Below are 13,184 nucleotides of genomic sequence, written 5' to 3'. Positions count from 1 at the left end.
CAGGATTCAAACCCTGATCCTCACCATCAGCGAGTCACCAACCTTAATCCGATGAACCATGGAAGAGATCAGACTGGGAAGCATGTTTAGATGAGGCACAAGTCTTAAACCACTGAGCGACCACTGCTGAAAAGCATGTGTGCTTTTTGGAGGGTTCATACTTTGTTTGATGGCAGCGCAGTAAGAAAGAAGGCATGTAGGACTGGCTTTGAAACCTTATCACCAGCATGGACTATATTAAGGACCATGTTCAGGCACAAGCCTTAACCCACTGAGCTACCACAGAAGTGCTTTTTTTTTTTTTTTTTGGTGGGGTTATCTTTCATTTAAGACCAGGAAATCAATCCAACACAGAATTGAAATGTTTTCAGAGTGGACAAGGTCCAGAAGTTTTATTTACCAACACAGCAACCACCAGCTCGAGCAGGAATCAAACTCTCAAACTCATCCTCATGGGGACCCTGACATTAACCCACTAGGCTATCACATCCATCTATCTATCTATCTATCTATCTATCTATCTATCTATCTATCTATCCATCCATCTATCTATCTATCTATCATCTATCTATCTATCTATCTATCTATCTATCTATCTATCTATCTATCTATCTATCTATCTATCTATCTATCTAATATTATGTGAGGTCCAGTTAACAGCTAAAACAGGTAGAAGTAATAACTACTTTTTACTTAAGTACATGTCTGAGCCAAAACTTCTTTACTTTCACTTGAGTAAAAAAGTATAATCAGTACTTCAACTTTTACCCGAGTATTTTAAACATGAGGATCTGTACTTCTACTTAAGTAAAGGATGTGTGTACTTTTGTCACCTCTGGATATGAGGATAATGGTGAAATGTGCGAGGAATTTCTCTTTTGCAAACCGCTGCCAGGGCGAACTACTGGTGCCGAGATCCTTTCAGCCATTGATGACTTTTTCAAAGAACACAATATTTGGTGGCAGAAGTGTGTGGCGCTATGTAGCGATGGTGCCAGAGCTATGAGTGGCAGCCAGACTGGATTGAATGGGCACGTCAAGAAAGTAGCAGCGGCGATAATTTGGACACATTGCATGATTCATAGAGAAGCTCTGGCCGCCAAAGATTTCAGTATTGAGTTCAGTGAGGTGTTTGATGCTGTTGTTAAAACTGTAAACCTGATAAAACGAAAAGCATTAAATACACGTCTGTTTGCATCCCTGTGTCAAGGCTTAGGAAGTGAACACACCTCTCTCCTTTACCATTCAGAGGTGAGATGGCTGTCTCGTGGCGCGGTGCTCGCCCGTGTTTTTGAACTACGTGACGCTCTCTATACTTTCTTGTGCGAGAAGGAGTGCACTGAACTGGCTTACATGTTCAACGACAGCCACTGGTTAACTAAGCTGGCATATCTCACCGATGTTTTGCAGAGCTTAACAAGTTGAACACTTCAATGCATGGAAGAGATTCAAACATCCTGCAGCTCTACGAAAAACTAGAGGCATTTGTTAAAAAAATGTCAAGATGGATAGAACGAGTGGAGAGTGGTAACATGGCTATGTTCCCTTCAATTGAGGAATATTCTGACAGCACTGACATTAAAGACATTGTGCGTGAGCATTTGAGGAAGTTTGTGGTTCAATTCCAAAAGTACTTCAATGATTTTGATGAGTGGCGCTGTGACAGCAAATGGATCCTGCTCCCATTCAGTGATGATGCAGCAGCAGGGTCAAGCTTAACTACTGTAGAAGAGGATCAGCTCATAGAGATGTCCACAGACTCTGTCAGGAGGCATATGTATGATACACAACCCCTTATGAAGTTCTGGATAAGTTGCCAGACAGAATTTCCAGAGCTTACAGTAAAAGCATTGAGGTGTCTTTTACCCTTTCCAACTACATACCTTTGTGAGAGCGGGTTTTCCACACTGGCATATCTAAAGAACAAGTACAGGGCAGGGCTAGAACCAGAGAATGATATGAGGCTGTCACTATGTACCACTATATCACCATGAATAGACAGACTGTGTGGAAGTCACCATGCCCAGAAATCCCACTAACAGGTAAGGAGTACCCCCCCACACACACACACACAATAGTGGGCCGCGGATTACTTGTTAGTCAGAATGGTGGTCCCTGGCACAGAACCAGTTGAAAACCCCTGCCCTGAACCATAACCCTGAACACTAAACACTAAACACTAAACCCTTAACCCTAAACTATAACCACAGACTTTAGTGTTTTAGAACACAAAAGGTTTTTTTTTTTTTAGATTACTTTTAGTAACTGAGAACCATTAACCCCTTTTCCATAAGTGAAGTGAAGAGTATGGAGGTAAAATGGAGTATTTCGGATACCTGCCCAGCTGCTTCCATGGCTTGCTTGTCCTGCTTGGCGAAGCCAGTGAGCATCTTGGCCTGGAAGCCTCCAGAAAGTGCAAGGAAAGGAAGAAAGCACATAATGACCAAACTGAGCTTCCAGCTGAAGTAGAAAGAAATAATGATGGCCACACCGATGTTGGTAAGAGAGTTCACAATCATCCCAATCTGTGAGCCAGTGGCCTGCAAGAAAGATCTACACGTTAACCTGGAACTCGATTAGGGAAAGTCGTGTTTTAACGTCTGGTGTAAAATGAGGTTCTTCAGACTTACTCCTTGGACTTGTGAAGCATCTGTGGCTAGTCGAGTGGTCAAAGCACCTGGGCTATTCCTGTGGTCATCAAACCAGCCAATCTCCTGACCTAATATGCAGCGGAAACCCAGACGCCTCAGTCTGCTGGTCAGCAACTCGCCAGATTTGGAAAAAGCATAACCCTAAAAGAACAGCAGAGTCGTTTCAAATACAGATCGAACTCCAACTACAAGCTGAAACCCTCTTCAATAATTATTAGTAGCTGGAGTGCAATTAATCCTATACACACTTTTACTTTTAAAGATGATCGCATTTTTGATTACAGTTTCCTCAGTTGCTTTGGAGTGTATATGGGGGTATTTCTGCGTACCTGCAGCATTTGCGTTATAAAGGAGATCGCACCGACTAACACAAAGAACAAACAGATTCCATTAATCTCTCTCCTCTGGGCAACAGGGTCCGTCATCGAGAAGGTCTGTATGGAGAAGAAGGCAAAAGTACTGTTATTTTCCGAAACCCACACAAACATATCTGAGCAGAAATTCCACCGGCCACTGTTTTCGTGATCCCTTACCGCCAGGATCTGACTGAAAAGCAGAGCGTACATGGGATTGACTCCTCCATTTATAGCTGCTCCGATAGACCCAAACACCATGTAAGGCCATTCTGGAGCGTTGTACTTCAGAATTCGAGCCACGGGAGCAGGTTCGACTTCCTCATCGTCATCTTCAGGAATGGTTCCCTGTACACCGATGTGTAGGTGAGACTGTGATTACTTAGAGCTTTATTATAATGTGAGACACACACACAAAGGATACCATTCCAGTAGGACCTTTGTAGGACCTGATTTATTCCAACCACCTCTTCTTCTGCATGAGATGTTCCTTCACATGAACTTTTTTTAATAGAAATACCTTTTTACTGACTTCCTGGGAAACGTAGGATTCAGAGTAAGACTGGGGGCCGAGTTCTCCAGCGAGTGGTACTGAGGACTCCGGAATAACGTTGGACAAACGTGATTTAGTCCCACGACGAATGGAGGCCCTGCAGAAGCAAAAACATAAGCAATGTAAGAAGAATGTGCTCAATCCCATCACTGAATGATCTGTAGAGTTGAATAAATAAATACATGCTCAGAAGTTTGGTGTTTAAGCTGCTGTAGGGTTCAGCAGCAGATGCGTGTTTGTATCAGTTAAAGCTCTTGTGCCAGATCATTTAGAAGTGTAGAAAATTGCAATTTCAGATTCCATATTCATGCATCTCTGATAGTCAACCTTCTTTACTGGTTTACTGAAGCTGGTGAGAATTCCCACTGCTCCCAGCTTTAGTAAGCTGCTTTTTAGTTGTTAAGCTAATAACAGGAAAACGCTATGATCCTGACTGGTCTCACTACAACATCTGGAATCTTGTGAAGTTAAATATGGAATCATTTCAGCGTTGACTTCATGGAGCAAACAATGTTATTTGACACTTATACTGTATTTAATATAATCCATCAAATAATAAATAACCATTCAGACTTCCATCAAATAATCCAGACCTCAATCCAGAGAATTTCATCCTATATATTAAATTCATATAAAATAATAGACACTATTGTCAAATTCACACTATATAACACCATTATTTATACATAAACAACTTCCCAAACTTTCATTCGTCTGGTCATTTTCAGTTGCACAGGGAAAAGAATGGAGGGATCAAATGATAAAAAGTACAGAAAGTTCTTCCAGTTCTACTCATGGTGATTTGCTAATCGGTTAATCAGACCGATCTGTTCCACACACACCGCACCTCAGGCTTTCTCGATAACTTCCTGCACGAGACAGACCGATCCTCTGGGCTTCAGGATCTTCAGCAGACTCCTGTTTCACTACAAACAGCAACAATAGAGTTGGTTTTTAATGGTAACTGGAGCACAGACAAGCATTTATAGTGTTTGTGACCTACTTTGTTGGGATTTCTGACTGAGAGCTTTGTCTCCTTGACTCTGTAGCGTGACCAGAGTGAAGTAAACACCCTTCCTGTTCATCAGCTCGTCATGTTTCCCTCTCTCTACAGCTCGGCCGTGTTCGAATCCCACAATCACGTCGGCGTTCTTTATTGTCGACAAACGATGGGCGATGGATATGGTGGTACGACCCATTTGGACCTTAGAACAAACACACACAAATATGTATGTGCTTGTGAATGTATTTGTAAATGTACTGTGCATCTATAGATGGATGGATTTATAGATTAGAGAGAGAGAGAGAGAGAGAGAGAGAGAGAGAGAGAGAGAGAAAGACCATGCAGTATATTTTTGTCTCTCACTTTGTCCAGTGCTTCCTGTACAACAGCTTCACTCTCATTGTCGAGTGCAGATGTTGCCATGTCCAGCAGAAGGATTCTGGGATTTCGCACCAGGGCTCGAGCGATAGCAATTCGCTGCTTCTGGCCACCACTCATCTGTCCACCGCCCTCACCAACCAACGTGTCAAATTTCTGAAAGTCATGAGAGTTATATGAAGTACACAAACCTTGTTGTCTTAAATATACAAATTACTATGATTTATTATAACTATTATTGTTGCTATTATCATTTTTTTAATCATAGAATGATATTAATGAGTCAAACACTGATTCATTTCTATTACAATTATCACAAACTTATCATGTAAATGAGGTCACGTGTGTTGTGGTGAGTTCGAGTCTGGAGTTTCTTCATCATTATTCCTCTCTAAATGTTCTGCTTGATGTTAAACTGATGCTGAACTGTATGTTGGTGATCAGTAGATACAAATATGTTTCGTAATAATGTATTTTGCAGGTCTGGTCGGTGTGGTATTAATGGAAGAGTGTAAGAGTTCTAACACACTCATCGCAGTGTACCTGCGGAAAGTCCATTATAAAGTTGTAGGCGTTTGCATCTTTGGTGGCTTTGATGATGTCACTGTCAGATACACCGGGTCGGCCGTAGCGAATGTTCTCGGCGATGGTCGTGGCGAATAAAACCGGCTCCTGCTCCACGATGCCGATGAGCGATCGGAGCCACTGGATATTCAGGCCACGGATGTCATGGCCATCCAGAGTAACCTGTAAAACATGGAGAGGTTCGATTTTTATTTATGTGACATGCAATAAAGAAAAGAATCACAATCACTGAGTTTGATTCGTACCATGCCTTCTTTAGGGTCGTAAAAGCGTTGAATCAGCTGTACAGCTGTGCTTTTTCCTGCACCACTTGGCCCCACAAAAGCTGTGGTCTCCCCAGACTTCACCTGAAGATTCATCTGATCCAGGATCTTTAATAGGGAAAGATTTTAACTCAGAAAAACCTTCAGAAGGTCTAATAGCATTCAGCTTCACTGTTTGGATAAATGGAAGAAACGTAACAACTTTTTTTTAGATCTTTACCTTCACGTCTGGTCTAGATGGATAGTTGAAGGTCACGTTATGAAATTCCAGATCTCCTTTCACCTTGTCCAGCTTGTAGCCGGCCTCAGACAGGCAGTCGATCTCTGGCTCCTGAAAGTAAAACACATTTCTATAAGATGATATTAAACGACTCTGCTGGAGAAAACAGTTGCGTAATTCATCAAATAGTTAAAATCATCAAAGCATTCCTGTGAAAGAGGTTCTTACACGGTCAATGGTCTCAAAGATGATGGTAGCAGCTCCTCGGCCTGCAGCGAAGGCCTCCAGGCAGGGTGAAGCTTGTCCCAGGTTCAGTGCAGCAATAAGCACGCCGAAAAATACCTGCGATTAGTAAACATCAGTGGTGGGCGGTCAGGAGCAGTAAATCCTTCTCTGCTGGTCTAAACACTATCAGACGCAATGATCTACATTTACAACCTAAATTCTAATATTTGTTCCAGAAAATTGTATTAATTTATTCCCATCAGTTTCTTCTCTTCATGTGGTAGTGTTTCTCTCGGCTGCACTGCTTCAGTACGTGTATGTGGATGGTAGATTTTTTGTCCAATCAGATTTCAGCCTCTATGTGCTGCCATGTCAATCTAATCTGCCCAGAGCCTTCAGAATCAGTACTGCTGGACTTTTTACCATAGTCTTCTTAAGAATTAGCTATTTTTCTTTAACCAATCAGATTTCAGATTCTCCTCACAGGGCAGCTCGCTGACCCAGAATAGCGTCAGCATTTTTCCGTCCTCTGATTGGTTGGTCAGAGGGAAACTGTTACAGCCGAGTTCAACTGGTAAAACACGTGTGTAGCTCTGCTCATATACATCTGAGTTAGACTTTTTTATGCCTTTTGGTTTCTTAGAAATACATTTTCTAGACATGGTGAGGAGGTCAGTAAACCCTGAAGCTAGCTAGCGTGTCTCAGCCCGGGAAAGGGTTTGTTCTCCACTTCCAGACCAGTGAATACGAGCGGTACCACTGGATTACAGCCTCTGGGGGGCGCTGCACATTATGAGTCTGCATCTCTGATGAATAGTTTGTGTTTTATTTACATTTTAAAGTTTTTGTCATGTTATTAGACAAATATTGATTGTGAACTGCTCCAGATGTTGTAGGTGCACAGTTGTGGTTGTAGTGAAGAGGTTCGGAGTCTTAACTGGGTTTGTTGCTTTAGTAAAATGGTTTTCACCTCCGTATGTGAAATGTCTCTCTGTAATGCCACGTGTTGTTATATTGAGCTTTTGTATTGTATTGTTGTTTTCTAAAATCAGGACATGATAGTGGTGGTATTAAGAGGTGGATTAAGTCGGGTTCATCCCCACTGAAGGTCCAGGTACCAAATGCACGGCACTGGTAAACATACACAGTTTGTTAGGCATTTATAAGAAAGATTTGTATGGCTCTGTGTGTGTGTGTGTGTGTGTGTGTGTGTGTGTGTGTGTGTGTGTGTAAGAGAAATAAACCTGAAGTAGGGTTCCAGGACTGTACTCTCCTGTATCCACCACTAAACTGGAGCCGTACCAAAATGCCAGAGCGTAACAGAGGAATATAATAAACCACATGTAGCCGGTGAAGAATCCCATGATCAGACCTTTCCTGATGCCCCAGCGCTGAGCAGAGACCAGATTACGATCATATCTTGAAGAAAGTTGTGCGGAAGGAAAGTCAAAAAAACAAGTAATTTTATTGGAATTTTTATGTGCTTTATTTCTAGTAACAAAATGTCTTGAAACGCAACTAATCGTATCAGTATTCAGATAAAAACTAATTGTATAAACGGTTTTGACGCTACATTGGTTGGATGAATGCAGTCAGTTGCAGAGAATCAACTCTAACCTTTCCACTTCTTTCTTCTCTCCACCAAAGGCTGCCACGGTGCGGATGGAGGACAGGACCTCGTCTGCCACGGCACCTGCTTTAGCATACGCCTGCAGCTCCAATCCGGTTAGCTTAGCCACAAACTGGAAAACCAGCAGTATGAAACATTACTGAAATAAAATGTACGTGAATATATTTCCAAGAAGTTTATATTTCTAATACTGTAATTCCTTCCGATAAGAATATATTAGTCACATGACGTGAACTTGACTGGAGTCAATGCCAAGATTTGAGCTTGAAGTGTAACTGTAACTTCTGAAAGCTCTGAATGATCCTTACCAAAGCCATAAGACCAGCTCCCACTCCAATCAGTGGAGACACCGAGATGATAACCAGCGTCAACTTCCAGCCCTTCACAAAGCCCATGAGGAATCCACAGACGAAGGTGGTAAAGCGTTGGATGAAGATCCCCACCTGATCCGCTATGGCATCGTTTATTTTATTGATATCACTGTCAGAATGAACAGATCATTTAGAGCTCCAGCATGAACAGCTCCAACACCCATGCATGCTGTAGAACAGAGGAAGTATATGTGTTTATCTTACTCAGACATGCGTGTGTTAAGTTCTCCTGCAGAGTTGCAGTCGAACCAGCCGATCTCCATCCTCATGACCCTGCTGAAGTAGAGCTTTCGGATGATCTGGATCTGTCGAGCAGCGCTGGACACCCACAGAGAGATCTGACCAGGATGGAGAGAAGTTCCAGCCGTAGAAAAGTCAAACATTTATGGTATGGTCATGTTTATAAGACCATGAAGAAACATCCAGGAGGACAAGAACAAACCAGTTAAATTCAGGGTCAGGGGTAGATGATGGAGGAATCAGTGGTGCAGTGGTAGATGATGGAGGGATCAGTGGTGGAGTGGTAGATGATGGAGGAATCAGTGGTGGAGTGGTAGATGATGGAGGGATCAGTGGTTCAGTGCTAGATGATGAAGGGATCAGTGGTGCAGTGGTAGATGATGGAGGGATCAGTGGTGGAGTGGTAGATGTTGGAGGGATCAGTGGTGGAGTGGTAGATGATGGAGGGATCAGTGGTGGAGTGGTAGATGTTGGAGGGATCAGTGGTGGAGTGGTAGATGATGGAGGGATCAGTGGTTCAGTGGTAGATGATGGAGGGATCAGTGGTGGAGTGGTAGATGATGGAGGGTTCAGTGGTGGAGTGGTGGAGTGGTAAATGATGGAGGAATCAGTGGTGGAGTGGTGGATGATGGAGGGATCAGTGGTGGAGTGGAAGATGATGGAGGGATCAGTGGTGCAGTGGCAGATGATGGAGGGATCTGTGGTGGAGTGGTAGATGATGGAGAGTTCAGTGGTGCAGTGGCAGATGATGGAGGGATCTGTGGTGGAGTGGTAGATGATAGAGGGATCAGTGGTGCAGTGGCAGATGATGGAGGGATCTGTGGTGGAGTGGTAGATGATGGAGGGATCAGTGGTGAAATGGTAGATGATGGAGGGATCTGTGGTGGAGTGGTAGATGATGGAGGGATCAGTGGTGGAGTGGTAGATGATGGAGGGATCAGTGGTGCAGTGGCAGATGATGGAGGGATCTGTGGTGGAGTGGTGGAGTGGTAGATGATGGAGAGTTCAGTGGTGCAGTGGCAGATGATGGAGGGATCTGTGGTGGAGTGGTAGATGATAGAGGGATCAGTGGTGAAATGGTAGATGATGGAGGGATCTGTGGTGGAGTGGTAGATGATGGAGGGATCAGTGGTGGAGTGGTAGATGATGGAGGGATCTGTGGTGGAGTGGTAGATGATGGAGGGATCAGTGGTGGAGTGGTAGATGATGGAGGGATCAGTGGTGGAGTGGTAGATGATGGAGGGATCTGTGGTGGAGTGGTAGATGATGGAGGGATCAGTGGTGCAGTGGTAGATGATGGAGGGATCTGTGGTGGAGTGGTAGATGATGGAGGGATCAGTGGTGGAGTGGTAGATGATAGAGGGATCAGTGCTGCAGTGGTAGATGATGAAGGGATCAGTGGTGGAGTGGTAGATGATGAAGGGATGAGTTGTGGAGTGGTAGATGATGGGGGGATCAGTGGTGAAGTAATAGATGATGAAGGTATCAGTGGAGGAGTGTAGCAGTGGTGTGATGTATGAGAACTCTCAGGATTTGCATTTACAGTTTTTATAAATCCACGACTTACTTGTACGTATCCGAGCAGGAAGACAGCACATCCGATACCCACGTAGTAGTAAGCAAAGTTAGTCATCTCATACTCTATATCTAAAAGCCTAACAGATACAGAAGATCAGCATGAAGGAACATTGTGTATCAGTGAGAGAACTTTATTGGTTTTCAAGGTTTTCGATGAGAAAAGACGTGATTTCCCACCCGCAGGTTCTGGTCATATTGAGCTCGGCGTTTTCCTCGGCTGAGAGGTTCCTCCACTGAATGGTGTTATTGAGGCAATGTTTGTTTGGATCTCGCAGCTCATTCAGCTCGATGTCATAGTCAATAAACGTGTCAGTCAGCAACCCAAAGACGAGCAGCATGAGTGGCTGTGCAGAGCCGTGCAGTACAGCACACAAACTCCCAGCAATCATCATCAAGTTTTCCCGGACGGTGGCAAAGCGGAACTGGGAGGAAGAAAATTGATGTTACAGGATACAGCAACATTCTACAAACACAGACGAATAAAATACAGGTGTGATGGTCAGGTGTCCGTATACATTTGGGAAATTGTACATTGGGAAATCATTACCAGTTGAAAAAATCCAACACGGATGGCGGCTTCTTCCTTCTTCTGACCAGGTTTAAACCTGTGCAGAGGAACTAAACTTTAATATCCAAATCAACCCCACATGCACATTCAGGAAGTTCAGAAAGGAATTTCATACATTTTGAAAGAAGAATATATAACTTACTTTTTATGTTTTTTGGATGATCCCATTGTCCTGTAATGAGATCAAATGATTTTTTTTTAGCCGTCATTATGCAGTTCCATTGAGTATATTGATATATTTTATACTAAAATTCCAAAAAGGTTGAGTCATTGTGTAAAATGTAAATAAAGAGAGTCTCTCAGAAGTAAAATTTGTTGTAAAATTGCAAAGACTTTAAATATATGATCATTTACAAAACATAATATCGTCAAAAGATTCCGAGAATCTGGAGAAATCTCTATGAGAGGGTCAAGGGTGAAAATCAATATTGGATGCCTGTGATCTTCAATACTGATCCAGTAATGCCACCGTCTTATGTAAAATGGTCTGGGACAAGTCGAACACTGTTCCGTGTTTAGATGAATCAAGATTGTGTTTTCTATATTCATGAGGTCCTCTGGACTAAAGAGGAGAGGGATCTTCCAGCTTGTTATTAGCACTCAGTTCAAAAAGCTGCATCTCTGATGGTATGGTAGTGCATTAGTGCCTGTGAAATGGGCAGTTTGCACATCTGGAAAGGCTCCATCAATGCTAAATGATATATACAGGTTTTAAAGCAGATTATTGCTTCTATCCATGCGGTCTTTTTCAAGAAAGGCCTCACATATTTCAGAAGGCCAATATACCACATACTGCAACAACAGCATGGCGTCGTAGCGACTTGACTTTCACCAACTGAAATATTTGGCGCATCTTGAAATGAAAAATACCCCAAAAAAGACCCAGGACTGTAGAATCCTATAGCAAGCAAAAATGGAACAAAACTCCCAAAACTCCAGCATCTAGTTTCCTCAGGTTCCACATTTACAGACTGCTGTTAAAAGAAGATATGATGCTTCTCCGTGGTTAAAAAGAGGGCCTTTTACTTTATATTTTTCTCAAGATTTTATACATTTTTCTCTGTTTAAACATGTGATATGCCTTCTGTGGTCTGTTGTGAATGAATATGGGTTTTAGAGATTTGCAAATCATTGCATTCTGTTTTTATTACATTTCCCACAATTTTTTGGAATTGTGGTTGTAATTAATTATGAATTCTTTCATTTTTCTAGTATTTCAAAGTTCCTCACACGGTGTCTTAAACCTTGATGTTTTTTGTCCGAACCTAAAATTCTAATGAATATTTTGAAGCTTGATTTATAAATAAATAATGATGAATAATTCATTGCTGACTGTTTAATTTTCAGGTCTAATACTGATACAAAAAAAAAAAAGCATGTACTCACATGTATCCTGCGTCTCGCTCTAAAATTGGAATCGACATCATTACACACTGCCCATGCAGACCAAATACAAATATCACTTTATACATTCTATAAAACCACACGCTTTACCTTCATTAGAAAACTCATAGGCATCGTTCTCCTGTCCGAACCTCTTAATGCTGCGCAGCTTCACAGATCCAGGCATCGTGATTCCTGTTCCAGATTGTTTCCAGAAAACTGGAGAAAATTTCAAATAATTTCCAGTGTCTACAGTTTAAAGATCTCTTGAGCATTTGATAAAATTAGTGTTTTTATGTAAGTGTGATACAAAACAGATGTGAAATAGACGTGTGTGTGTGTGTGTGTGTGTGTGTGTGTGTGTTGGACCATGTGGTCGGCTGTAGAACAGAAGGTACGTGTCCAGCAGGTTATGCTTTAAAGAGGTGAATGACCATGCAAGGTAAACAGTGTGACGGGGGGAGTTTCACAATAGGCCTTTTTTTAGGAGTATATTCACAATCTGCCACTTACAGAATCTTGAACTGGAATAATTAGAAGAAACATCATAATGCAACTTATAAAATATTATAATAAGACATTTAGTATATTGCATACGCTCATATTTGCAATATTTCACATCCTGGGCATCAATTTTTCTTCTTTTCTACTGAACAATTTCAATCATGTAATCATTTACAGTTATATTATACGGAAGTTTGTGGACACCTGAGCATGAGATTCTGAGCTTTTAAAACATCTCATGAAGCTGGCTTCGTGCACAGGGCATCATCATGCAGGTTTGGGTCTCCTAGTTCAAGTGATTGGAAAACTTCATGCTTCAGCATCCAAAGACGTCGTACACAATTTTGTGTTTTGAGAAGAAGCACATACGGTGGAGGGAAAGTCAGGTGTCCCAATATTTTTGTCCAAATTGTGTACATGAGCTCATATGAATGGAAAATATAAAAACAAAGAAGAACAAACAATTATACGCATAACATTTACATATATTCAAAAATATTCACGAGTTATATAATTACGCAGGTAGTTCACGTGCTTTTAGATTTATTTACGTCCTCAGAAGTTCTCAGAAGTCCATGGATATTTATTTCTTGTTCTTCGGTCAGTTGTCTTTCATCTTTTCATTTCACAAACAATCTGCATAAAGACGATCCTCAGCAGGGAAATGAAACTGATCATC

General features: G+C 42.0%; 1 protein-coding gene across 4 annotated transcripts in view; it reads right to left on the bottom strand.

Annotated features, from left to right (window-relative positions):
* The window catches only part of abcb11b (ATP-binding cassette, sub-family B (MDR/TAP), member 11b), a 22,257-nt gene extending 9,073 nt beyond the window's left edge, over positions 1-13,184 (bottom strand). Inside the window, exons 1-24 of one of the 4 annotated variants that reach the window (XM_046858026.1) lie at positions 12,710-12,832; positions 12,515-12,525; positions 12,113-12,220; positions 12,005-12,023; positions 10,761-10,790; positions 10,598-10,655; positions 10,228-10,472; positions 10,040-10,127; positions 8,437-8,570; positions 8,170-8,341; positions 7,849-7,973; positions 7,476-7,650; positions 6,235-6,348; positions 6,007-6,117; positions 5,769-5,894; positions 5,482-5,685; positions 4,924-5,094; positions 4,561-4,762; positions 4,405-4,483; positions 3,525-3,654; positions 3,185-3,352; positions 2,981-3,085; positions 2,631-2,792; positions 2,337-2,540 (exon numbers count right to left, since the gene is read on the bottom strand). In XM_046858026.1, the coding sequence (XP_046713982.1) occupies positions 2,337-2,540; positions 2,631-2,792; positions 2,981-3,085; positions 3,185-3,352; positions 3,525-3,654; positions 4,405-4,483; positions 4,561-4,762; positions 4,924-5,094; positions 5,482-5,685; positions 5,769-5,894; positions 6,007-6,117; positions 6,235-6,348; positions 7,476-7,650; positions 7,849-7,973; positions 8,170-8,341; positions 8,437-8,570; positions 10,040-10,127; positions 10,228-10,472; positions 10,598-10,655; positions 10,761-10,790; positions 12,005-12,023; positions 12,113-12,220; positions 12,515-12,525; positions 12,710-12,717 (2,949 nt within the window). In that variant the 5' untranslated portion in view covers positions 12,718-12,832. Of the gene's footprint in view, positions 1-2,336; positions 2,541-2,630; positions 2,793-2,980; positions 3,086-3,184; positions 3,353-3,524; positions 3,655-4,404; positions 4,484-4,560; positions 4,763-4,923; positions 5,095-5,481; positions 5,686-5,768; positions 5,895-6,006; positions 6,118-6,234; positions 6,349-7,475; positions 7,651-7,848; positions 7,974-8,169; positions 8,342-8,436; positions 8,571-10,039; positions 10,128-10,227; positions 10,473-10,597; positions 10,656-10,760; positions 10,791-12,004; positions 12,024-12,112; positions 12,221-12,514; positions 12,526-12,709; positions 12,833-13,023 lie in introns of those variants that run through there. The other 3 variants (XM_046858027.1, XM_046858031.1, XM_046858030.1) reach the window with 3 other exon arrangements.

The sequence above is a fragment of the Silurus meridionalis genome, chromosome 9 (assembly GCF_014805685.1).
Source record: "Silurus meridionalis isolate SWU-2019-XX chromosome 9, ASM1480568v1, whole genome shotgun sequence".
Classification (NCBI taxonomy): Eukaryota; Metazoa; Chordata; class Actinopteri; order Siluriformes; family Siluridae; genus Silurus; species Silurus meridionalis.
This window is presented reverse-complemented; position numbering and strand designations above follow the sequence as displayed.